The sequence below is a fragment of the Clinocottus analis genome, unplaced genomic scaffold (assembly GCF_023055335.1).
Source record: "Clinocottus analis isolate CAN_PGR_092001 unplaced genomic scaffold, fCliAna1.0.p SCAF_6, whole genome shotgun sequence".
NCBI lineage: Eukaryota > Metazoa > Chordata > Actinopteri > Perciformes > Cottidae > Clinocottus > Clinocottus analis.
The window spans coordinates 8,224,629-8,249,503 of NW_027176218.1; the positions used below are offsets into that span (position 1 = coordinate 8,224,629).

The 24,875-nt window shown below is 40.2% G+C and overlaps 7 protein-coding genes across 11 annotated transcripts; 5 read left to right on the forward strand and 2 right to left on the reverse strand.

The window, feature by feature from the left end:
- Nucleotides 1-169: 169 nt before the first annotated feature.
- On the forward strand, nt 170-1,711 carry tmem258 (transmembrane protein 258). The gene is made up of 4 exons (XM_068602140.1): nt 170-248; nt 635-744; nt 1,337-1,465; nt 1,562-1,711. Exons 1-3 carry the CDS (start codon nt 246-248, stop codon nt 1,461-1,463), a joined length of 240 nt encoding a protein of 79 aa, XP_068458241.1. The 5' UTR covers nt 170-245; the 3' UTR covers nt 1,464-1,465; nt 1,562-1,711.
- A 300-nt stretch (nt 1,712-2,011) lies between these two features.
- On the reverse strand, nt 2,012-4,903 carry tmem138 (transmembrane protein 138). 3 transcript variants are annotated; one of them, XM_068602138.1, is made up of 7 exons: nt 4,769-4,903; nt 4,613-4,683; nt 3,949-4,083; nt 3,547-3,833; nt 2,910-3,081; nt 2,707-2,782; nt 2,012-2,625 (listed from the first exon to the last, which is right to left on the reverse strand). In XM_068602138.1, the coding sequence occupies exons 3-7, from the start codon at nt 4,078-4,080 to the stop codon at nt 2,513-2,515; spliced, it is 780 nt and encodes a 259-aa protein (XP_068458239.1). In that variant the 5' UTR covers nt 4,081-4,083; nt 4,613-4,683; nt 4,769-4,903; the 3' UTR covers nt 2,012-2,512. The 3 variants fall into 3 exon arrangements, with proteins under 3 accessions (XP_068458239.1, XP_068458240.1, XP_068458238.1); XM_068602139.1 differs by lacking the exon at nt 4,769-4,903 and having other exon boundaries at nt 3,547-3,805; nt 4,613-4,739; XM_068602137.1 differs by lacking the exon at nt 4,769-4,903 and having other exon boundaries at nt 4,613-4,739.
- Nucleotides 4,904-5,049: 146 nt separating this feature from the next.
- cracr2b (calcium release activated channel regulator 2B) lies at nt 5,050-11,643 on the forward strand. The gene is made up of 10 exons (XM_068603594.1): nt 5,050-5,079; nt 7,689-7,966; nt 8,046-8,157; nt 8,252-8,396; nt 9,348-9,494; nt 9,618-9,708; nt 9,800-9,895; nt 9,981-10,168; nt 10,975-11,046; nt 11,256-11,643. Exons 2-10 carry the CDS (start codon nt 7,709-7,711, stop codon nt 11,407-11,409), a joined length of 1,263 nt encoding a protein of 420 aa, XP_068459695.1. The 5' UTR covers nt 5,050-5,079; nt 7,689-7,708; the 3' UTR covers nt 11,410-11,643.
- A 592-nt stretch (nt 11,644-12,235) lies between these two features.
- On the forward strand, nt 12,236-15,285 carry LOC137803732 (EF-hand calcium-binding domain-containing protein 4B-like). Its single transcript, XM_068602449.1, has 8 exons — nt 12,236-12,266; nt 12,359-12,470; nt 12,672-12,798; nt 12,890-12,971; nt 13,136-13,250; nt 13,444-13,551; nt 13,681-13,757; nt 15,282-15,285. The coding sequence occupies exons 2-8, from the start codon at nt 12,459-12,461 to the stop codon at nt 15,283-15,285; spliced, it is 525 nt and encodes a 174-aa protein (XP_068458550.1). The 5' UTR covers nt 12,236-12,266; nt 12,359-12,458.
- cd151 (CD151 molecule) lies at nt 14,355-18,669 on the forward strand. Of its 2 annotated transcripts, XM_068603127.1 has the most exons (9): nt 14,355-14,500; nt 15,390-15,474; nt 15,907-16,098; nt 16,685-16,759; nt 17,206-17,226; nt 17,496-17,600; nt 17,790-17,945; nt 18,028-18,114; nt 18,247-18,669. In XM_068603127.1, exons 2-9 carry the CDS (start codon nt 15,391-15,393, stop codon nt 18,304-18,306), a joined length of 780 nt encoding a protein of 259 aa, XP_068459228.1. In that variant the 5' UTR covers nt 14,355-14,500; nt 15,390; the 3' UTR covers nt 18,307-18,669. The 2 variants fall into 2 exon arrangements, with proteins under 2 accessions (XP_068459228.1, XP_068459229.1); XM_068603128.1 differs by lacking the exon at nt 17,206-17,226.
- Nucleotides 18,670-18,740: 71 nt separating this feature from the next.
- gatd1 (glutamine amidotransferase class 1 domain containing 1) lies at nt 18,741-21,222 on the forward strand. The gene is made up of 7 exons (XM_068603662.1): nt 18,741-18,912; nt 19,168-19,244; nt 19,804-19,909; nt 20,002-20,109; nt 20,201-20,292; nt 20,381-20,474; nt 20,566-21,222. The coding sequence occupies exons 1-7, from the start codon at nt 18,864-18,866 to the stop codon at nt 20,679-20,681; spliced, it is 642 nt and encodes a 213-aa protein (XP_068459763.1). The 5' UTR covers nt 18,741-18,863; the 3' UTR covers nt 20,682-21,222.
- On the reverse strand, nt 20,622-24,855 carry chid1 (chitinase domain containing 1). 2 transcript variants are annotated; one of them, XM_068603661.1, is made up of 13 exons: nt 24,481-24,855; nt 24,126-24,269; nt 23,720-23,852; nt 23,591-23,635; nt 23,394-23,500; nt 23,250-23,311; nt 23,053-23,142; nt 22,849-22,950; nt 22,674-22,701; nt 22,552-22,582; nt 21,829-21,909; nt 21,690-21,732; nt 20,622-21,599 (listed from the first exon to the last, which is right to left on the reverse strand). In XM_068603661.1, exons 1-12 carry the CDS (start codon nt 24,592-24,594, stop codon nt 21,719-21,721), a joined length of 951 nt encoding a protein of 316 aa, XP_068459762.1. In that variant the 5' UTR covers nt 24,595-24,855; the 3' UTR covers nt 20,622-21,599; nt 21,690-21,718. The 2 variants fall into 2 exon arrangements, with proteins under 2 accessions (XP_068459762.1, XP_068459761.1); XM_068603660.1 differs by having other exon boundaries at nt 22,552-22,701.
- Between the last annotated feature and the right edge of the window lie 20 nt (nt 24,856-24,875).

Below are 24,875 nucleotides of genomic sequence, written 5' to 3' on the forward strand. Positions count from 1 at the left end.
GGAGTTATCATTTAATTTAATTCAATTATTTTTATTTGTTTGGTTTGGGGTGAAGAGTGAATCGTCTGATTCATACTCCGGAACAGAAGGTGGCGGTAATGACCAATAAGATGGCTGCCAACCACCCTTAAAACACAAGAAAAACCACGTGACCTGTACGTCACGAAAATAAACCAGGAAGTAATAGTCAGTACGTGGCCTTATCATCTTGCACCACAGAAGAGGAGCTCCACTTCATTGTAACAATGGTAAAATAATTTTCTCGTTTTTATATGTTCAAACTTCCAGTATACAATGACACACTGTTTATCTTGACGCGTTAGTCACAATTTCACTCGCCATATAATGCGTGTAATGTTGCTGCGGGTTTGCAGACGAACAGAGCAACGTTAGCTTCTCGTGTAAAACTCACAGATTTAGCCACTGTGTGTGTGTGTGTGTGTGTGTGTGTGTGTGTGTGTGTGTGTGTGTGTGTGTGTGTGTGTGTGTGTGTGTGTGTGTGTGTGTGTATTTACACACAAATGTACCGATATATGCGCGATGCATTACGTAGAAAGTTTAACAAGATGTTGCCGAGTGATGTAACGTACGCGTGGCTAATCTGATTGTATTTAACTCCTTGCTGTGGCTTCAGGAACTCGAGGCTATGACCAGATACACCAGCCCGGTGAACCCGGCTGTGTTCCCCCATCTCACTGTCGTCCTTCTGGCCATCGGCATGTTCTTCACTGCCTGGTTCTTCGTGTATCCTTTCAATGCGTTTTTCACAGAAAACTGTGTGGTGACCATGACGAAGGGATCAAACCATGCAATAGGTTTTTAGGTGTTTTGTTTTCCACAAACTCTCCAGGAATCAACTGGTTTCCACTCTTTTGGGTAAATGTGACATTTAAATGAAGAAACCTGTTAGAATTGTGACTGTGTTTCTTAATTCAGCCATCATTTCAATTGATAACAATAAGACGGAACATAGTTATTAGCTGAGTGAGTATTAATGTACAAGGCAAGAAACATGTGCAGGAAAACACTCACTCCTATATTTAAAAAAGAAAAGCCGTGATTGGAACAAAGATGGAAATAAACGGTCTGTAAAATCTTTGTCTGTATTGATTTTGTAAGTTATAAACTAGTGTAAAACAGACCCGTTTGAATTGCATACACATTTCTTACTAATTCTGTCTTTTTTCAACAGTGGTGTTATTAAATGTCATTAGAGATTACAGGATACATATGATAAACTAACATAATGTACAAATATATAATTACTGTTATCAGAGTCTGAGGGATGAGGCTTGGTTGTACTTGTTTTATGAGCTGGTCCTTAACTTCTCATCAGCTATGAGGTGACGTCAACGAAATACACCAGGGACGTCTACAAAGAGCTGCTTATCTCCCTTGTGGCGTCCCTCTTCATGGGCTTTGGCGTGCTGTTCTTACTACTCTGGGTTGGCATCTATGTATAAAGGTACATATTACATCTTATTTAGGTCTAGTAGTTTTATATTTGTGATCACTGACATGTTTGGTAATGGTTAACTTTGTTTCCTCTTGTTCCCTGCAGGTTCATGTGACTAACTTAAAACCAACAACACATTCCATCGTAACGAAGGACATCACACACAACATGGACTCTGTTTAATTGGACTGCACTGACATTTTGGGATCTTATAGACTCTGGTTTTCTAGTCATCAGTAAAGAGGATTTGTATAACTTTGTGTCTTTCTTTGTTCAACTTGATATGTCAAACAAATGCAACAGTCCATAGATCACATAGATTTGAACAATTTTATAAAATGTTCATTAACAATATTGAGCCCTGGAACTTGACCTGTTGTGTTGTTGAGATTAGAAAGTTATTTTGATGCACTGAAGACTATTTTTGCCGTGTTTCACTAGTGGCACCTAAAACCCAAATCCCTGATTAATCTTCATGTTAAAAATAGAGCAGTCAGTTTCACCTTGTCTAAGGGATAATACTGACTATCCTAGAGATGAAGGATTACACCACGATTAGAGAAGGATTATTTATATATAAAAACAGCGGGAACACTTTTCAAAGATCCCAACTAAAAGACAACTGGCTTCACATGAAATTTGCTTATTAAAATTACATTAACTATGTAAACAGCATGCTAACTGTACATAAGGCAAAATAAATCAACATGTGTCCTCCTTTGCGTGGAATAACAGCTTTTACAATACAAGTATTACTACATGTTAAATTTTACATTAGCATGAATTAAAACAAAGTTCCCATATACTACTTCCAATGTGTTGCATTCTGTCTGCAAATCAAATTATTTACAAAGGCCACATAGATTAACACTCACAATCCTGCTTAATGCAATACTACCATGGCTGGCTTACCCTGCCACTGTAAACCATTTAACCAATTGCTTGATTGGCTACAAAAATCCAGTAAACAAACTGGTTGAGAATTTTCATCATCCTTAGCTTGTTTTTTCACATGAAAATAATCTTTTTTTTCTCTTAAAATATCAAAATTCTCTTTTACTGACGAGCTCTGGCAAAGGCATCCCGAAGCCACACAGAGTCCTCATAAAGCCTCGGGTCTCCCATATACTCTGCTGTTCGTTTGTATAAGTAATAATACATCACTGCCCCTGTTAACAGAAAGAAGTACAGTTACATCAAATAGATTAGTTGCAATGGAAAATGCTCCTCCGAATTAATCCACCGATTACCTGTTCTCTGGAAAACAAAAAGGGCTTGAAGACCATCTGTCCAAACGAAACTGTTTGACTTGAACCATCTAAGGTTCTGGGAAAAAGATAATACTAGTTTGAATGGATCCACATTCTCTACATTTAATTATCAATATTATACTTGAATGTAAAAATGTGACAGTTTTGATAAAGATGTCAGCTGTTAGTGTGATGAAGCTTACCAACACCCAGCAGTGGAGGCAGATGCTCAGCGTCAGGTAAAGAGCAGAGAATATCAGCAGCGCTCTGAACCTCTTCAGGAGCAGGGACACCAGGCCGACCTGGAACACGTAGGTGTTGAACATCATCAGGAGAAAGATGATCACGTTGAACAAGATGGCAATGTCCTGGATGCTGGAAACACAAATTGTAGTGGTTTATTTGTAATAGTGGTTTCTGAGGGTGTGTGAACAATGCATAAAAAAAAAAGAATACATGTGACCATGTCAGAGAGGATATTGTAAAAGACTTCTTTGTTACGAAACAACGGTCTTATATGGACAATTAATGAAGGTAGACCTAAAAAATGTAGTGTTAGTTATGAGACTTTATTCACTGGGCAAGACATTTTGTTATAGCAGTTAATGGGATATAAATGGTTGGTCTACAGCTATTATTATTCACAACCGTCTTAGTCCATCTCTCCCAAATAAAACTAATTATATAACAATTCAAATGTATTATATGACGTATAAACGTTAAGATAAATTACATGAAGTGAAGAAAACATTGCAAGTCTGCACATGTTAGAAGATATATCCAGAGAGTGGTAGATGTCTTGAGTTGAACAAACTGACTCGATGTAGTTCAATGACTTACATGAAAAGCACTAGTTGGATGACAGGCGCTCCCCTCAGGAGTTCACTGAAGGAGTTGACGACGAGGTCATAGGCCAACAGTGTCAGCTGGATCAGCAGCACCAGTGAGTAGTTACCAGCCTGGAGCATCTTAGGAGGCTGATACTGCAAACCACCACAGCTCCCAGTGTGTTCACCTCTTGGCTTCTGGCTGCTTCTCTTCACACCTGCTAAACGCAGGTACTTGATGGTGAGGAGTCTATTTGTTCTGGACCCTGCTCCTACATAGTAGAATAAAAAAAATAAACACTGCAGAGGTCTATAAGTAAGCAGACAGTACTGGCTTCACAATGTGTCCATTCACATAGTGAGGAACTGGGGGCTTTCTCCTGAAATGTTCTGTTGCTTTATGTTTTCTTCACACCAGGTTCTCCGACTGATCATAAACATGTTGATTGTTGTCCTCTCGGAAAAGGGTTCTTGGTGATGATTGCAGGCAGTCCAAGATTGGACATGCTGACATGTTTGATGGAAATAGCCTCTTTGTCTGCTGCATGACCTTTGAGGAAGAACAAGAAAAACTGTGAAACAACAGTGTGTCGTGTGCAAGGAGTAATACAGCAGTAACTCTTTTATCCCCCAGACATCTCTGCAAATAATGTGCTGATTTAAAATAGCGTGTCAGTCGTAGAGAGCTAAATTAGCAGTATACCAACATACTCAGGCTGTTACACAGGTAAGCATGGAAAGGTCAAAACTGGGATTAGGTTACAGATTAATTTCCCCTAACGTTACGGGAATAAACACGTGGGATCTCTTTGTTGTTTCTTTCTTCCCACGCGACTAATTTATCGTCTTTTACAATAGCCTCGAGTTATTCAGTCCTGTCAGCGGATAATCCTGGAGACAGGAATATAGTTACTACTAGTTAACTGTCTCGTTATCTCATTTTCACAACAACTCTGGCGGGTTTAACTTCGAGGAACTCCCCTCAGACATGTTTGCTAATTTCACCATCACAACATTGACTCTGCAGCGCTCACTGTTAAATAAATCGACTTCACAAATACCACACAACACCTACTCACCAGAAAGAAACGTCTGAGGAGTGAAACGACGTCCCGAAGAACTGCTATACTGCTCACATCGCTACTTTTATCTGCAGACAATGCTCTTACTTGGAGCGGCAAATCCTATTTTTCAGCATGTATTTCCGTAAATTCCATGGTAACACCACCACTTACCGTAATAACAAACGTACAGGTTCACTGCATATTTCTCAAAACATTTCTAAAGTGTTCACGGTATATTTTGTCGTTGTATTGCCTGCAGCTTATCTGTTCTTTCCTCGATGTAGATGCAGTGAGAATGTTAAAACAACTAATGGACATTTTGGTCATAGTTGGTCTTCATTTCGAGAGGTACATCAAACATTACGGTAGACGTTCATCACATACGAAGCTTACTGCCACCCAGCGGTCAACGCGGGTACTGCATGATTGAAGTACTGCGAGCTGATCAAAGGTAGCAGACACCTGTGTACGGCACACTGTGGGTGAGTACTTAAAGTTTCTGCAACTTCGATAAATTGACACGGAATACATTAAGTCATTTAGAAACATCGAGACGTTTATGTTTACTCTCTCCGTTATAGTGCATTAACGACCGCAACTAACGAAAGTGTTTTGTTCTTTAATAATACGTGTAGGCGTTACATTGCTACTTTCTCTTAGGTTTTTAGTTAGATCAACTGATGTTAATGCCTTAAAATTGGTCGCATCTAAGCTGTTTCATTCTCTGAGTTTCTGAGTACGTTTTTGGTACAGTCGCAAAACTCTTATTTGCATGTCACAAACTGTGAGTGTCTTATGTTGACATTTCTCCGAAAGTGCAGTCTTTATGTAACGTGTAGTATAAGTTTGATTGACGGTTTGTAACCGATAACATTTTGTACACTTACTTTCCTGAATTTGTGAAAGACTCTACTTGCCTCACGCACCAACTTGTGAAATATATGTTAGGTGTGTAAGTTTATTTGACCTTTGGCGTGGCTGTCGGCTAACTGGCAAATACAAAATCCTTAACATACAATGTTTACAAAGCCTATCTGGGATTCCGCCATATCGCTCATGGCAGAAGGATGCCTTTATAGATCATAAACAATAATTTACTGGCTATTATCAGTCCACATTTTGGAGGTTTTATGATCATAGATTTCATGACTGCAGGGTTATGAAGGAGAGGTAGGGTAATATTTAATTCAACACTGAAACGGATTTCAATTCAGAGTGCACCTTTTGTCTGAAGATCTCCAGACAGATCTTTTGTTTCTAACTCTACGTAGATTGAAACATTTATGATGTATGTGGATATGCTCTTCCTGTGTAATATAAATGCCATTTAACCTGAAGACTGAGGATGTGTGCCGCTGTATTATAAATCACAGTTTTATGAATGTTAGAAACTGAGCCATACTTCCCATGTAGTCCTTAAGAGTGAAATGAGTTTGCAATTGTGGTATTTTTGACAATGCAAACAACTGCAAATGTTTTATTTGCATCTCCCCAGCCCTGGCAATCTACCCTCCCTTTCGAGTACACAGAAACTCTTCTCACATGATACCATCCTGTTTTTTTTACCCTCGACACATCCTGGTGCTCAGTCATGACATTCATAGCAGTAACACCACATCATATTTATTTAAGTTTGTCCTTCTTTAAATAAACACTTTGGGCATCTGAATGTTGCTGCATGAAGCTAAGCAGTCATCATATTTAATTGTGTGTTCAAGAGTCTATGGACGTTAACATTTTGTATAGAGATAATGTGGAATCATATTGGATACCTCAGACAGTTTCCAAATCTTAATGAGTGTAAACATGTCAGCCACCTGATCACAGCAGCTGTAGATAATGTGTCCAGTCACAGCTAGTTGTTCTGCGCCTCATGTTTGACAAGGGAGGACCTGCAGGGCCAGCTTCTCACAATGTCTGGCAGCACTAGGAGACAGGATCCAAAGTGTCTTTTAATTCATACTGGTTTATCAAGAACATCTATGATTATGTCTCAGAATGATTGCATCCATTAGTGGACAACACTGTCTAAATACTGAGACACTCCCATTAGGACTCTAATGTTTGTTATTGATAATCTTTCAATTATTTTAGTCTATAAAATGTAAGAAATAGAGGAACATTTGCCCATCACAAAACCGGAAACCGGTGGATTGCTCCCTCCAGGTGGGGACAACGTGCCTGCCCCAAGCGAAGGAGTTCAAGTACCTCGGGGTCTTGTTCACGAGTGAGGGTAAGGTGGAGCGGGAGATCGACAGGCGGATCGGTGCGGCTGCAGCAGTAAAACAGGCGCTGTACCGGTCTGTCTTTGTGAAGAGGGAGCTGAGTCGGAAGGAGAAGCTCTCCATTTACTGGTCGGTCTACGTTCCAACCCTCACCTACGGTCACAAACTCTGGGTCGTGACCGAAAGAACGAGGTCGCGGATACAAGCGGCCGAAATGAGCTTCCTCCGTAGGGTGGCCGGGCTCAGCCTTAGAGATAGGGTAAGGAGCTTTGACATCAGGAGGGAGTTTGGAGTCGAGCCGCTGCTCCTTCGTATCGAAAGGAGTCAGCTGAGGTGGTTCGGGCATCTAATAGGGATGCCTCCTGGACGCCTCCCATCAGAGGTTTTCCAGGCACGTCCAACTGGGAAGAGGCCCCGGGGAAGACCCAGGACACGCTGGAGGGATTATATCTACCGGCTGGCCTGGGAACGTCTCGGGGTCCCCCAGAACGATCTGGTCGGTCTGCTGCCACTGCGACCCGACCCCGGATAAGCGGCGGAAAATGGATGGATGGATGGATGGATCCTCCTAGTGACCATGGTGTTGTCTTTAAATATCTTCTTTTGTTGCCAAAAAGTGAAACATTTAAAGATCATCAGTTCGCAGTGATAGTTGACATAGACAATCTGGTAACAACCTCATTTGAGAAGTTTGAACTATGGAATAATTGTTTGTTTTTTTGTTTGACTATTTATGGTTGGGCATTTTTTAAAATAATAATTTATCAAAATAGTTGCCAATTACTTTTTCATGACATATTAAGTATTTAATGCCAAATCAAGTACACAATACAACAAGAACGTTTACACCAACTCCCCATCCACAGTTGTCTTCCTGTGTGCAGTAATGTCTAAGTGGCTGAACGATGGCGAAGTGCTGGTTGGTCAAGGCAGCGGTGAGGCAGCACTTGTGAGCCCGAGGCCGCGAGGCCTATCAGCTGGGAGCCCCCGGCCCGGCCAAGGTGTTTTTAGTCCACTGGCTTCCCCTAGAGCCAGAGAGGCAGTGTCAGGAAGCCCACAGGCAGAGACCATGGGCAAAGCCAAGGAGCTGTTTGTGCTGTGTGACAAAGAGGGGAAGGGCTTCATCACAAAGCGGGACATGCAGGTGAGCAGCTGATGTGGTAGAAGAAGAAAAATGTCAGGCTGATTGTCAAGGGTTGAACTTCCCATATTCTTCTGTTCAGAGGCTGCAGGCGGAGTTGCCGCTGTCCCCCGAACAGCTGGAGACGGTGTTTGAGAGTCTGGACCGAGAGAGCAATGGATTCCTCACGCCTGTCGAGTTCAACACAGGACTTGGTTAGTGCTGTGGTTTGAAATCATTATCCACTATGACGTCTATGAGGAAAGCCACAAACCGAATCCCCTGTGCGTATCTCTATCTGCGTTGCAGGTGAGTTCGTGGGGCTAGAGGACACGACTGAACTAAGTCAAATCGAATCAGAAGACACGGATCAGATGGACTGCTCCCAGGACCCCCTTGCAGTCCGATTTGTAAACATACTGATGGAGCTTGGGGCAGACAAACTCTTTAAGGAGTAAGATCACTGACATAGTCCTTCCCAACAGACTGTAAACTAAATATTTCCAAATGAGTTCTACATTTACAACAATATATAGAACCATCGACACTCAGTTACCAGTTTGGTAGGCACACCTAGTTCATACTGACGCAGTTAAAAACCGCTTTCTCTGTTATTTAGTCTTCCTTTATTTTTATAAATGTTGACAAAAACGGTTGCAACAAAGAGTAGAAACATGTCAGGAAAATGCAATACAAATGTTACCATGAAGCTTAATCGAAACCTCCCTAAATCCACAACATCATGACCTTTCCTGAAGGGAGGATTCATTGCAGGACTGTAGAATTAGACTGTACACGTTTTAGCAAATTGTATCTTCAAATAGAAGCACAAGGGTGGTTAAGATGGCATGAATACTACTATAGTACGTTTGCTTTATGTGTAACATGTCACATAGAAATATTTGCATACTCACTAGAAGCTGAAGGATATTAAGGTGTTAATGTGTAAGGCAAGTTTTAAATGGATAAATAGATAAGTAAGTGTTCTTAAAGAAGTGAATAAACACTACATGGGGAAACAGCCACAGTTGCAGTAACAGTACATTGTCCCAGCAGTTCAAGATAAACTGTTTTAATATATAAATAATACATTGATTTATTTTAGGATGATTTTTTGCCACTTTAATACAACTTTTTATATAACTATCTTATACCAGTATATTGTAGATATTTTATAGTCTTTATACTCAAACTAAAATATAAACTATTAGTTTCTCGAGCAAACAATACAAATCTTTGAGCTGGATAACATTTACAGGAACCAAGGAAACATGAAGCGCGATACACAGATATTGTATATTAAGGGTTTGTTATTAAAAACACCTTTTTGTAACGTAACCGAGTGATCCTGTGCTGTTAAGGGTCAATGTCCTCTTTGCTTTAATGGTTGTGTGTTGTGTGTCAGTCAGCAGGAGCTCTCTTCTCTGTGGTGTGAACTCCAGAGAGACAGACCGGAGCTGCTGAGCGTCCTTGACAGTGTCCTGATCCACGCAGTGTCGCATTTACAGGACTCCATCAGAGAGAGAGACAGTCTGGAACAAGCTCTCCGCAGGTCAAGGCTTCCTCCCCTTGTCCTCTGCATATGGAACAACTCATTGTGCCCTGTTCAACTGTGAGGATTTACACTGTGTCGAGTTGTCTGAACTCATTCAACTGTAATTCTTTTGTGCTTCAGGCGGGAGAGTGAACACGATGACGTTGTTCGGTCCATATATGAAGAAAGGGAAAACCAGATCAGAGAGGAGAGAGAGAAACGTCTGGCACAGGTACATACTTGTGCTATTCAGACCAGACGTTGTGCCATTTAACACAAATTATCATCATAATAGCCTTTTATGAATTTATTGTGAAATCAAGGACAGTATTGGACAGAAGCAAAGAGGAAGACGACTTGAGGAGGACCTGAAGCTGCGTGAACAGGAGCTGGAGAATACACTGACCAAACAGAGAGAGGTATACGTCCAAATTGTGCCGCTGTTCTTTCTGAAGAGTTTAAGTGAATAGAATGAATCAACAGGACCCGTCTTTGTGTCCTAAGCTGGAAACCAGAATCCGGCAGCTGAGCTGTGAACAGGCGACCATCAAGGAGCAGAACCAGCAGCTGCATAGCCTCAACATACAGTTACAGGAGCAGGTGGAGCGCAGCAGGGAGCAGCTGCAGGCCGCTCTGGCTCAGCTCAGCCTGCTGCAGGTCAGCGCCGCCCAGGAACAAGTGGCCCGGCAGAGGTGAGTGGCGAACCGCACCAGAACCAGAGTTGAACAAAGATATGACTTCTATGTCTCCCTGGCAGCTGGACTAATAATATGTGTGAGAATACCAGGAGTTAAGGGGAACACATCCCAATAATAGATCAAACCAACAATGTTTTAATCTTTCACTCAATAATTTCAAGACCTTGCTGTCTGTGGCACTCAGACCAAGCCATATTTGTCCCTACTGAAGACTTATTTCCTAAAAAATTACGCTCAGATATTCACTTCGAATGTATTTGCATAGCTCCATGTCATACAAAAGCAGTGCAGAGTGCTCTACATAAAAACAAAAACAAAACAAAATGTATGGGCTATACATACACAAACAAATATATTTACACACAGGCATACTGTACAAATGCACAATGTTCAATACATATTGTTTCATTAAAACAAGAGAGGTTGTTGCCTAATAGACTTAACAACTGACCCTGTAATTGTGTCAGCTTATACTAAGAAGTAAGTTGTGTTTTGTTGTAAACAATTTTTTGTTATGGATTAAAACACATTTGGTATTTTCTTGAGTGGCAGCAGAACAGTCTGTGTGGTAAACTCAAAATAAACTGTGTTCATCATAATGAAAGAGCATGTGGCCCGGACCAACAGCGTAGCTCATTGACATATTTTAACATATATTAGGAGTTAATAAGTTATATCAGGCTTTGGTTACAGAGAGCTCATAGAATAATTAATACATTGTTGGTGTTGGTCTTCTTTGGGATTCGTGGACGATAAGAAGAGTAAAGAGCAATCTTTAACAATTGTTTGCTTCATTGTAGAAATGTGATGAAGGTGTCAAGGAACATGCAGAAAGAGAAGGACAGTCTCTTTAGACAACTGGAGCTCTTGAGGTACATCTAAACAGCTGCTGTCTGATGTTTTAATCAAATTAATTGGATGTGACGTTTCAAGAAAAATCCTGATTCTTTTTTTTTCTTTCAATGTATAGGTGTTGTTAAATGTCCATGCGTGTGCATTTCCTTTTTTGATCCTTTTTTTTAAAACCACTCCATCAGCCAGTGTGATGTTTGTTCTTCATGATTATCTCTCTTTATTTTAGGGATATGAACAAAAGGCTGCGAGATGAGAAGGATGCCCAACAGTCTCAGAAGAGGGTTAGTCACAGAAGCTCTGTCCTTCCTTCTCTGCCTCTCACTTATTATCTCAGTGAGGACCTTTGTACCCCATGGACACAGCAGATTTATCCAACCTAAGCTAAGTCTTGGAATGGCTTCAGGCTTCCTTCCTCCCTGTGGACAATGATTATTTATTTGGGCAGCTGTTATTGATTGAATGTGTGTTCATTGACCTCATTTGGGATTTTTGCAATGTCAGCTATTTTATTTGTTTTATAGATGTAGTCAGTGAAGTTAATAATTGTTTAATTGACATTCATTCTATCTGTGCCAATTTATAAAATATTGTTTTATATGTTCATTAATGAAAGCATTATTTATGAACTAAAGTGTGTCAGTATTTACCAAACTAATAAAGCCTTTTGTTTATCACAATTCAAAGGACTCATAATCTATTATCATGTGCTCCTTTATCTAATCCACATTCTTAAATGTTTGGCATTTTGGCCAAAACTGTTGACTGTGGTAATTATTTTTTTTGGATCATAGTTTCTGAAAAAGCAATATACAAAGAATACACAATACACTACCAAGAAACCACATGGACACTTATGCAATGAATACCTGTATTGTTTGTCTTACTGTATACATTATAATCAAACGAATGTATTGCTGGTAAGTGAATGTGATGTTTAACTACTTTGTATCAGAATAAATGTCGCTATTGGATGAAAGTTTTCCCTTTTTTAACATTTTTAATTTTAGCTGGGATGCAATTTTTTCTTTAAAAAAATACAGTTAATGTTCTTTGGAAACTTACCATAGCCCGTCCATATATTTATATAAACAAGGTATATTATTAAAATCTTAATGGTACTCATGTCTTCTGCCTCACTTCTCACAAAAACCTTGTAGGATCCAAATGTCACAAAGCCTTTGCAGAAGAAAGGGTCAATTATAGGGAACTACTTACTGCAAGACAAGCTACTGAAAAGGTTTGCATGACTTACACGTCTCATATCACATTGATCATTTTGGCAGATTGCCAGAGGAAGCGACTAACTTTGTGTCTTCATTGATTCTGAAGACAGCTGAGTTCATCTGAGTTGAAACAGGACAAAGACACAGAGGTCACAAACTTATCCAAGAGACACCAACCGTCACATAGAGTCAGATGTGAAAAACAGATGCAAACTCAGGTAGGGAACATATTCAATTTACAAATACATTAATCCCAAATCCTTCAATTTTAATATACAATTGCAGCATCTGGATAACCTTTAATGAGGCTTTTGTACTACGAAGGAGCACAGATTAAAGGTGCATGTTTTTTAAACGCAGACAACATGAACATGACTGGTGTCGTAACGTTAAGTTTGGTCCTTTTACCTGAATTTTAGAGAACAATTCTCGGTCCTCAGCAAGTGTTCAAGGTGGTCTTCCTGGGTAACTCCGGCGTTGGTAAGAGCTCCTTCATCCAGCAGTACTGCACAGGACGCTTCTACAGCAAAATGAACGCCACTGTCGGTAAGCTCTTGTTTTATTATCACAATGATGAACGTGCTCCTCAGTGTATGTACATGTAAAGTATGACACCATAGGTTTATGTTGCTTCTAGGTATTGATTTCCAGATGAAGACTTTAACTCTGGGCTCTACCGTCATCACCCTGCAGCTGTGGGACACTGCAGGACAAGAGAGGTCGGATGTATTATAGTTACTTTACACCAACCGTGTGCTTTTTTGGTGGATTTCATATTTTACATCATATTGTCTAAACTGCATCAACTTATTTTTTCTTTTTTGCCACCTGATAAATCAATTTAGCTTATTTTAATGTGTAAATTTTTAAAATTCCTGTTCAGGTTTCGCAGCATAACTGAGCAGTACTACCGCAAGGCTGACGGTATCCTTGCCATGTATGACATAACTAAATCATCCTCCTTCGTTGCTGTGAGAGCATGGCTGGACTCTGTGAAGGTGAGCAGGTGGAGACGGAATAGATGGAAAGCAGCATGCAAAACCATTTGTTCAAATTTTAATAATGCCAACTGAGTGATTAACCTCGATTTATATTTTTATTTTGGAGGTTATTTTGGTCTGATGTCTGTGTGGATAATATAATAGTATTTCTCACCTTCAGTTTTCAACACTTATCAAATTGCCCTCCCAGGAGAAGATGTGTGATAGCGCGGTGCTGATGCTGCTGGCGAACAAGCTGGATCTGGTGGCCGATCGCGGCAAAGAAGTGAAAACAGGGGAAGGACAGAGACTAGCGGATGTGAGGCACATTTGAATATTCAAACTACTTTCCACAGTGATTTATCCACAGTGTTCTTGCTAACCACTAAATACTATCTTTGAAGAAAATTAAATTAAATATATATATTTTTTCAATTTGTTTATACAGCAGCACAACGCTTTGTTTTACGAGTGCAGTGCAAAAACTGGACATAACGTGGAGGAGCTGATGACGTATCTTGCTGGGTATGGCATCTATTTTCTTTATTTATGTCATTCATATCTTTTGGATCCTGCAAAAAGTTGTTGACACAATACAATAAAGCCTGGTAGCAGAATCAACTGTGTAAACGACAAATGTTGTGGCTTCTGCTGCGTAATGACTCAAACACTCTTCCTTTCAGGATGTTAGTCTCCCAGCATGATCGACAATGTGAAGATGCACTCTTACTGACGGAGGGAGTGGCTAAAAGAGGCTGCTGCACATGAACAGACGACAAACACCTTCAACTATAAGCTCCCAGGCCCAAGTGCTAAGGTCACTTTAATCATTTGAAGACACAAACATATGCATTGTTGTGAGAACAAATTCATTGAAGACTATCAGTTATGTTTTCCTACGTTGTTGGATCTTTCTAATAAAATGAAATACATTTTTGATGACGCCTTTGTCTATGTAGTCTTTTCTTTAGATTCTTTGAACAGCATCTTAAGCTGCACAATTGTTTTAGAGCTCATATGCGTGAGAAACCAGCTGGGGGCAGCCATGTGCTCCATATAGTGTGCAGAAGGTGAGCTGGCTGTTGTGCTAAAAGAGGACAGACGCTCAGACGCTTGAGTAGGAGGCGCTCGTCTGAGTGTCAACTGAGAACAAACGCTGTTGCAGTTAACCTTCAAAGACAGCAGCACACTGACACCGGGGTTGGTGGGATCTGGGAAGACATTACCCCGATAATCTACATCCTTCGGGGCCCTCCATCTAAAATCAGGTAGGAGTATTTCAGTCTCAGCGGAAAAGGAGAACAGTTTTTCCATGACACAATGCGTTAAAAATAACTCTTGTGACCATTGGGAGATGCTATTTTGATGCTGGATAATCACATTTACGCATGGTTGTGTCTCACGGCTGTGATGTGTTAAATTCCTTCATGATAGAGATTATTGCTTAACTGTTTCTTGATTTGTTTTTGTTTTTATGTATAAAATGATGTTCACTGATGCCTGAACTGTACATCTCTCATGATGCTCAGAGTCACAACCTTTCTTAAAATAGAAGCAGAGGAAAGTTCAGTTCAGGCGAAGATAAAAACAGACACACTTTGAATTCATAACATCGAGAGTTAACGGTCGACAGTATATCACTTGCATGTAAAAAGATCAGGTTCAGTTACTTGGATGGGGGATATAAAGTAAATATCTGACTGCTGGATGACATGTGACACACTTCTTAAGTATGTTTTCCCCAAAACACATTTGATTTAATCTTTGAGCGCTTTCTATTGCTGGTGTACCACCTGTTTGAAAGTGTAAAATGCAACACATTTAATTTTTTCATTACAGTTTAATTCCACTCAAAGCTAACATGCATATACAACTTTAGAAACATGTCAGAAAACGTCATGTATGCCCAATGTGGGTTAGAACACCTTTTCACTAATCATGAGCGTATAAAGATGAGTGATAAATTGTATGATCGTAATCTCCACTGTAGTATGGAATTGATGTTGGAGGGTGTGACCTGCTCTCTGAGCATCTTGTATTCATTCTCAGGTGAGCATTCAGTTGTGCTGTCTAATCTTCTCCAGGAAGTCTTTCATTGGGTCAAACTCTCCCATGATAATAATAATATTCACTAACGTGTCCATGTTTCTATTTCAGAATGGAAGCTCAGGGTGATAAACCACTCAGCTGTGGGACAATTTGTCTGAAATATCTACTTTTTCTCTTTAATATTCTTTTTTGGGTAAGTTAATAAGGATGTGTGAAGATAGTATTTGTAATTGTACAGAGCTCTACTGACAACTGCATAAGTACTAACATCAGTAATAATATTCAACTTTTATATGTTAAATAGAGTTTGTGCCATTTACAACACAGAATCACGTCATAGCTCGCGTAATTTCTATTGTTGTATCTTGTATCATAAAAAAGTAATACATGCCAAAGTGTTTCTATTCTATAGACTACATACTGTAATTTAGTGACTATGTACAAAAAGTTACAAGAATCCCTCCAGAGACAATCCTCCAATAAATCTACATATAGCTTGTATTGTATTGTATCTTGTATAACCAAGTATGCACTCAGATGTATGAAACGTCTCTTGAGGCTAACGGGAAAAGAGGAAAACGTTGTCTTTTTGCATGGCACATTTTAATAGCGTGCGTTCTTTAAGCTGGCAGGAGGAGCAGTGCTGGCAGTCGGCGTGTGGACGATTATGGAAAAGAGCGACTACATCAGTTTATTGAACTCTAGCTTCTACTCGGTCTCAGCTTATATCCTGATAGCTGCTGGGGTCATTGTGATAGTGACGGGGATCATCGGATGCTGTGCCACTCTGAAGGAGATGAAGAGTCTCTTGATTGTGGTAGGATGGATCAGACACAAAACATTGCCCTGTGACAGAGAAATGTTTATTTCACTCCACTAAAGCACGAACCCCATTGAACTATAAAAGCACTTTTAAGTTCCTGTTTACACACACAGAACCTGGTCTGAGTCTACATGTTTGGAAAGTTAATCCTGAGTGACCTTCTGTCTCTTCTGCCTGCATTCAGCTCATTATGTCACACAGGCATGACTGTCAAATATAACAGACGAAGCCATGCAGAGTGTGTCTTTAAGAGTTTAGATTTAGAGTGCGGCTCATGCTCAAGGAATGAAGGGCATTACAAGCGGCCGCTTGGACTGAAGAGTGTGTGAGAGTGCACAAGCGCTCTGACATTATGTTTATTTGCATGTTCAACACAACCTTTTTAATGATAGTTTAATCATTTATCCCCATTTGTTGTCATGCACAGTGATGTTCAATGCTTATGTCATATGTACAATCATTTCATATTTTAGCTCAGAAATTAACTGCAAAAAACATTTGAAACATACAGAATCAATATTTTTCTCCCTCAGTTTATTCACAGCTGTGTTATTTTTCATTTCATGTCCCTCCTCAACAGTATTTGGTCTTGTTGCTCTGTGTCTTCCTGCTGGAAATCATTGCTGGTGTGCTGGCTTACATTACCTACCAGGAGGTAAAGCGCTTTTCCTTCTGTTTTTTATTTCTGTAAATATTTGACAAAAATATAGTGACACATATTAATCATATCAATATTTGTTTCATTGTAAATTATTATACGCTGTTTGTTGTACGTTGATTGTATTTTTGGTATTCTAGCCACCATTTAGTTTCATTTTCACTGCAGCAACTGCAAACCTAACACCTTTTTTTCGATATGTATACTTAATGTGTATCTTTTGTCATTCCACAACAATCCCTTAATGTGATTTCAAACACCATTCCTTGTTGTCCATCATATCTATTTGAATCATGTTTTTTTTTACCAGCCACGAAAATGCTCAGTTGCTGCACTTTCTGTTGTGAAATCTCTTCTCTGCATGCCTCTCTGTGCATGTGCTTTATTTGTCCTGTTTTCCATCCTTCTCACACTCCTCTTTCCTCCCCCTTTTCTTGTTCCAGTGTTTCCCTTTCTGCTATCAGGTAATCTGCTGCCAACTGTTTCCATTTAATATCAAACTGTCTCTCTCACAGGTTGATATAGATGGCTTGTTTGCACATTGTCAGTCAAACAACAACACTATCTGTATTCATACATTAATGTAAAGAATGCTCACGTATAGAGCAGGGAGTGGAGTCAGAGGAGGTATAGATACACATAAAAACATAGGTATTTTTATTGATGGTAGGAGATTAACAGATACCAGATTTTCCCCCGAGTAACCACTTAAGTGCAGCTTTCTGTCTCACAGCTGGACGAGGAGCTGACGAATAATCTGAAGGTGACAATGCAGCAGAAATACCAGCAGCCGGGGGAGGAGAGCGTCACACGGGCGGTGGATAAACTTCAGCAGGAGGTCTGGAAGTGATACCAAATGTTAAATCACAGCTGCGTAAACTGCCAGACTGATAAGAAGTAACACTCATTATTTCAGTGTCAGACGGTGAGGCTCTTTTAGCCTGCATCTGAATACAATTCAGTATTGATCACTATTTCCTCATAAATTTTTTGTCTTTTGTTTCTCTCTGCACCGTCTCCCTCTCAGTTTAAGTGTTGTGGCAGTCATAACGCCTCAGACTGGGGAGAGTGTGCGTGGATCCAGTCAGCAGACAATGGACGGCTTGTTCCTGATAGCTGCTGTAAAAGTCCCAGTAACCTTTGCGGGCTAAGGGACCATCCGTCCAATATCTACAAGGTGGAGGTAGGGAGACATGTCTTTTTGGCTGTGAATAGATCTTAAATTATAACAGTATCTTTATTTATTTCCTCTCTCTTGCTCACAGGGAGGCTGTATTATGAAATTAGAGGAGTTCATCCTGGGTCAGTTGTATATTATTGGTGCAGCGGGCATTGGGATTGCATTTCTACAGGTAAAGCACTTACCACTGAATACAAGTTGATATGAACATGTCTTTTAATGGTGTGGAAAATGCCAGCAGCTGAACTGTGATCAATGTGCAGTGTGGAGCTAACAATTTCCTTGTGTCTTTTTTTAATTTCAGCTTGTGGGGATGATGTTTACTTGCTGCCTTTATCAAAATTTGAAAGAAGATCCATACTGATTTTGTAAAATATTTGGTAGATATTTTATTACACAAGTTATTAATTCTGGATGCTGTGAAGTTGTTAACTCAGATGACATGCTGATTTTCAAAATAGGCACACATGAAATGCTGTAATGCTACTGACCAGTAATGTTCTTTTTCTTCAAAATAGCATTGCATGCTTTAAATATAATCCTTTTTATATTAAGATTATGATGTTTTGATGATCTTGGATGAACCAAAAAAATGTACAAAGCAGAGAAATATGAGAATGCTTTGGCTACATTTGCAATAGGTTTATCTTTTTTTTATGCATCACAGTATTAACCAAAATTGTAACAAACAAAAAAAAAAGTTATGTTCGCTGAAATAAAAATGCTTGTTTACCCAATGACGTGTTGTATTTCTGTGACAGTGAACTTTTATTCTGAAATTCTTCAGCGGATGTTGTTGTCAGCTGACATTACTTCCTCTTCGCAGATTTCTCTTGAATGATTTCACCCACAGCTATCTTCCTTATTCGTTTCAAAACAGCTAAACATAATTATTATTGAGGAAGCAGGAAGGTAAATGAAATGTCTGCAAAACCCACGTGTTTGATTGTGGCGAGTGCGTCTCCTCAAGGTGGGTTCATGAGCGCGTGCGAGTTGATGTGACGTTATTGTCAAATACTGGTGAACTGTGACGTTAATTCATGTGATAAAGTGAAGCGCTGGGTTATGCGTGATTTAGAGTTCAGCCACCGTTAGTTGTTGAGTTAATTTAACTTCGTATCTCTGGTCAACGTCACTTGCTAGCTAGGTTAGCATCACAACCAAGCTTCGTGTTATTGCTGCACAGACGAGCTCTCGTTTGAACAGGTGTGTTTCGTTTCTTCAGGTGTGTCGGCGACGTCTTTCCATCAGTCCTTCAGCCTTTGTACCTCCGTGTTTAATCTCCAGACAGCCACACCTGGGGTAAGGCTATTCCTTCCTGAAAAATGCCAAACTAAAAGGCTTTTTCTTTTTAAAAAATTTCTCCTTGGAGATTAATAAAGTACTTTTCATTCATTCATTCATTCTACAGTGTTAATCTGAAAACAGTTGTACTCGTTACTTCGTGTTAATTAAGAGTAAAATGATCATGATATAAAACATTGGTTCTCAAATGGGGGTTCTTGTACCCTTGGGTATACTTGAAGGCACCCCAGGGGGTAAAAGAAATATAATAAATGAGCATTAATTCTAAAATCCTTTATTAAATATAAGTTCTTAAACTGAATTGTAGATTATATATTAAATCAGACACTGATGGCACAGCACTGTCTATTAGACCAAAAATGCTTTGCACTAGTTAGGGAGCACTTTCCACTAAAAAAAAAAAAAGGTTGAGAACCACGGATCTGAAATACTGCTGTAAGACTAAAACCAAGATTTAGATTTGTCTCTAACCTGAGTTTTGCGTCGGCATCCTTCTGAAACTTCCGCACAGTAACGGAGGGATGAGATCGGCCTCATACAGGGTTTTCTTTTGCAGGGGAAGCCGATAGACTTTGTTGGAGTGGATGAAAGCACTGCTAGATGGGTGCAAGACTTCAATCTGAAACCCTACGCAACACCCGCCAAACTTGAATCTATAGACGGTGAGGAGATCTACTTCATGGTCATTAGTCAGTTTTTATTGTGTGCCGTTGGTTGAACGCTGCTCAGTTGTGTCATGATGAACCTCTTTCAGGTGCTCGATACCAGGTGCTGCTCATCCCGGACTGTCCCGGAGCGCTGAATGACCTGGCTCACAGCGGCTCGCTGCACCGCATCCTCACACACTTCATCTCTCACCAAAGTGAGTGTGAGGCTATTTTTATTTATTAAAGCAGTCAGTGTGTAATCCATGTGTTCGGTGTGGTGATATGTTTTTGCGTCTCTGTATGCAGAGCCTGTTTGTGCAGTGGGACAAGGAGTGTCGGCGCTGTGCTGTGCCACTGAGGGACAGCGGTGGATCTTCAATGGCTACAGCTTAACAGGGGTTAGTCTTCCTCGAAATACATCAAGGTAATATACTCATATCTTCTAGTGTTAATGTACGAAATAACGGTAACTGTTTCTGCTGAAAGCCGTCAGTGTTTGAACTGGTGCGGAGGCCTGACTTTGCTAACCTACCCTTGGTCGTGGAAGACTTTGTGAAAGACAGTGGTGGATCGTACACAGGTGAGCAGACCTGCAGAGCACTGAATATCATTTTGTAAATACTTAATTGGCTTTTCTAAAATCCTCTCATGTGTTTCTCTTTGTTTTTCAGCAAGTCAAGAAGATGCTGTGCATGTCGTAATAGATAGACACTTAATAACTGGCCAGAATATGCAGTCAACCTCACTTGCTGTAAATAATCTAATCCTGCTCTCCAGTGCAAAATAAAATAAAAAAGATGAACATCAGGAGCATTCAAATTCAACTGTTCCACATTTATATTCATGTAATCAAACATTCATCTCGGACAAATATTGGAAGATGCTGGGTCAGAACCGATGTTTGGCAACACTGTTAATAAAACTTCATTACTTTTCAATGCCGTTATTATAAACACAATAAATGCCACACAATCAAATGTCATTATTTAAAAATAAGAGAGAGAGAAAGCAGATGCAGTTTTGAGGATGTTCAAAGTCAGAGAAGGATGCATCTTCACAGCAAGCTAAGCTGCATCCAAGAGCAGAAATGTTTGTGGGCAATGGAAAGCAAAACAACAGATTTCTGGATTTGGACTAAAGAGATTCTGCTGATGTCTGGTTCGTGAACAAGATAAGAATATACCCTTTCATTTCAACGTTATACATATTGATTATCATGCACCCTCTGTTGTTGAAGGGAGATGAGTCACTGCACTTTGACTAAACTGTACAAGTTTAATTGTTTTCCACAATACCATCAATGATGAGGAATAAAACATATGGAAGTACCTTGTGTTGGCTGTGAGTTTGAGTCAACAAATACTGGATTTGTTAATTTCAAGGAGATTTCAACACTTTCATGACCCTCAAACAAGTTGAGTTTCAATTCAGTTTATTTATTTTTGAGTATTAACTAAATCCTGTCAACAGCTTGTTCATGTAAGCCTAACTTGTTAAACAGAAAAAATGGTACCTGCATACAGTTCCTGAATGTTTGGTGCTCTGTGTTAAAAGAAAAAAATATTGAAATCCATGTACTGCTGGTCCAAAGTCTACAGTCCAATTCTCATAGGAGATCATAGAAATAGTCCAGTCCTTGTCCTAATTCCCATAAGGAAATCCCTGTTCCCAGTTCAGTAGCTAAAGAGATCCTCAGGTAGAGTGACTGTAAAAAAGTTAATTAAAAATGTTAATCTCACAAGTAGCAGTAACATAAATGCTTCTTTAATGAGCTCAACATGTGCGAGAGACTTACCTTTAATGACGGATAGTACACCGTATGTTTTACTGCATTGTTCCTAAAAATGAATGTCACAAATATTGTTAAAAGATGCTGTGGGAGGTTTAAAATTCGAGCCATGACTTGTTCACTTTAAATCTAATTAAATCAGTACCTCTTGTAGCTAAAATAATGCTCTGCAGAATAGTCGTCCCAGAGAAGTTTTGGCCTGTTTTCTCGCAAAATCTCGATGTACCTGCACGAAATCAGAGATAAACTTAAGACCATGTTCAAGGATCGGTCCTTTTTTTCTGTCTTCTTGCTAAAATGTAGCTACTGTCTTACCGAAATTTGCAATTTCACAGAGTTAAAATAGTTTTGGTAATTTCACATGATATAACCAAGAAATAATCAAGATAATGTTTTTGCTGCGGGCTAGTTGGAAATATGTGATGTCACGTACTTCCCCTAAACTTTGATTGTTGCTATTTGGTCATACGGATTTTTTTTGGAGAAATTATTTTCAATGCTTTTAGGAGCTTTGAATGGGAACTTTTTAACAGACCTCAACATCTGGCGTTGTGGCGTTAGAAAGAAGTTTACCAGACCTTTGTTGCTGGCTCCACATCACCGGTTGACGCTTGCGGCTTGAGCCTACATAAGCTGCTATTTGCAAAACACATGCAAATTTGCAACTGAATTTTCAACGGCTCCCATTGCATTATGGGTAATATAGGTGTCAGGTTTTTAGGGGGAGGAAGAAGAAAGCAAAAAGTTTGATTCTTTTTTTAGAAGCATCCATTGGGAGCCTGACAATGTTTACTACAATGCTTAATCACATTGAAACATATAAACATATAAATAAGGTATTCCAGCAGTAGTCGCAGTACTATCTTACCTTCCTCCCAGGATTGGCTCTGTTCCCTGGCCTGCAAAATCCAGGCCATACAAATTGAGTCCGAGCAGGATCTTTTGCCTCCACTGAGTGTTGGGAGCAAGCTGGAGAACACAATCTCTTACCCAGGGCAGGGGGGAGCTCGGGCCCGGTCTATAAAAATAAATTTAAAAAAACATTAATGTTGTGTATCTTCTTGTAGCTGTGAGCTACAAGAAGTCTCTACCCTTGCCCCTTCCCTGAAACATTTCCATTGCTGCCACAATGCATCCTTTGACATCACTTGTCTGTGACACTCACCTGGCACCACTGGAGTAGTCGTACGTCATGAGGCTGAATCCATCTACCGTCGGGGCCAACTGGTCAAACTCCTCCCGGCCAAACATACCCGGCTGCCCGTCACTGATTGTGATGGAAAAGGAAAAATATGAAGGAAAGTCAACACCAAAGGTTTACTTTAAAAACAATGGTTAGCTTAGAAATTAGAAAACACATGTAATTCACCTCGTCACAGCAGGTGGGATGACAAGAATGCAGTCTAATCTTTTTGCCTTCAAGGTTTCACATACGTGTTTCACCAAATGGACCAGCTCCCTGCACAGAGGAGATTTTGACATTTGATTATTTGTTTTTCTGTCATCACCTCAGACAAAAATACAAATATGATAGCCAGATACAGATGTGTCATCAGAAGAACTCACTTTCTTTTGTTACCTCCCAGCTGGCTCCACAACTCCAACGTGAAACCATCGAAACCTTCAGTCTGCAAGGCCACAGCTTTATTAGACAGATGCAGAACAAACACTGTTGCAAGGGAGTGAAAGCTAAACACAACGCTTACTTACCTTTGCAACATCCACCAGCTCACTTCCCAGCTCTTCAATTTCATCTTCACTCCCCAGCACACTCATGTAGTCCTGGTAAGACCAGCCATCAAATAACAGCCGAGGCACTGAGGGTAAAGAAAATGAATAACCAAACAATAGAGTCTCATCTGAAAGCGCTTGGACACATCAACAGAGTTGTGAGGACATCTACTCACCCAGCCGGACTTTTTTGTTAGACTTGCGTACGGCTTTGACCCAACCTGGACAGACAAAAATAATTCTTTATGTACATTAATCACCAGAAAAAAACTTCCATTTGACCATTGCTGAAGTGGATCCTTTACCTGGGTCATGATCATGGAGTCCTGTAACATCAAAGGTTTCAGGTCCCCGCCGGCGCAGCTGAAGCCAAACTGGACACACCGAAGTTAGTTGAGCACCAAACATTTTGGCAACATCATAACCGTGGGAATTCCACTGGAGGATGGAAAAATAAGATGTGCAATTTAGAGACACTTTCAGCTGAACTCTGAAGCATTTTTGCACAGAACAAGAACCCGTCTCTTCTGTCCGATCATCAAGGACCAGTCTTTTTTGTCTGACAGTTTGGCAAGGACAAAAACACACTTCCATTGCACATATCCCTGTGAGCGTTGCATCGACAAACTTGAAATAACTTATATGACTTAATGCTGTGTTGTCAAACGCAGAACAGCAACAACGGATACAGTAAATATGTTGGTGACTTACAGGGGTGACATATCCAAGCACCGGTCCTTGGAAGCTTTTCTTGATCTGAGCCCGGTGTCTCTTTTCCTCCTTCACTATGTCTTTCCAGGGCGGATCCGATACAACGAGGCCTCTCTCCAGCACAGACAACTCAGCTGGAGAAGCCTAAACAGCGAGATAAAAAAGAAAACCCATCTCAGTGACAGATCTAACATAGATGACACGAGGACATGGTGCCCAGTCCAGCAGCATGCCTGGCCGACAGAAGACGACTTGTCAGCCCTGAACTGACAGCATAACACAGCACACACGCATGCCATGGTACAGACATGAAGTTATAACATACATTATTATTATTATGATATATTAGACTCACCTCAACTTCAGCTTTGTGCGACTTCTTCGCATCAGTTTTGGAGAGAGTGGCACTGACCAGCGAGCAGCATGAGATGGCGTGCAGCAGCAGCAGCAGGAATAATGTCGTTCTCATTTCTAAAAAAACGCAGTGAACAGTGAAATATAAAAACAGGTTAGCTCAGAGTCGGCAGGTTTTGCAGTGCAAAGTGCTTCCTTCCTTCCTGATAGACAGAGATGTGGTAGATTAAAAAACAGCATATCCTGCTTCGCTCTGCAGTCACACAGAACCGCTCACGCTGCAGAGACACAACATGTATTATGAGCAAGCAGGTTCTGACTGTCGGGCGGGTTTGTGCCAGTGTGATTGACAATTTAGCTCAACGTGTTTTTTTTAGTCGCGTCAACGGAGCAGGG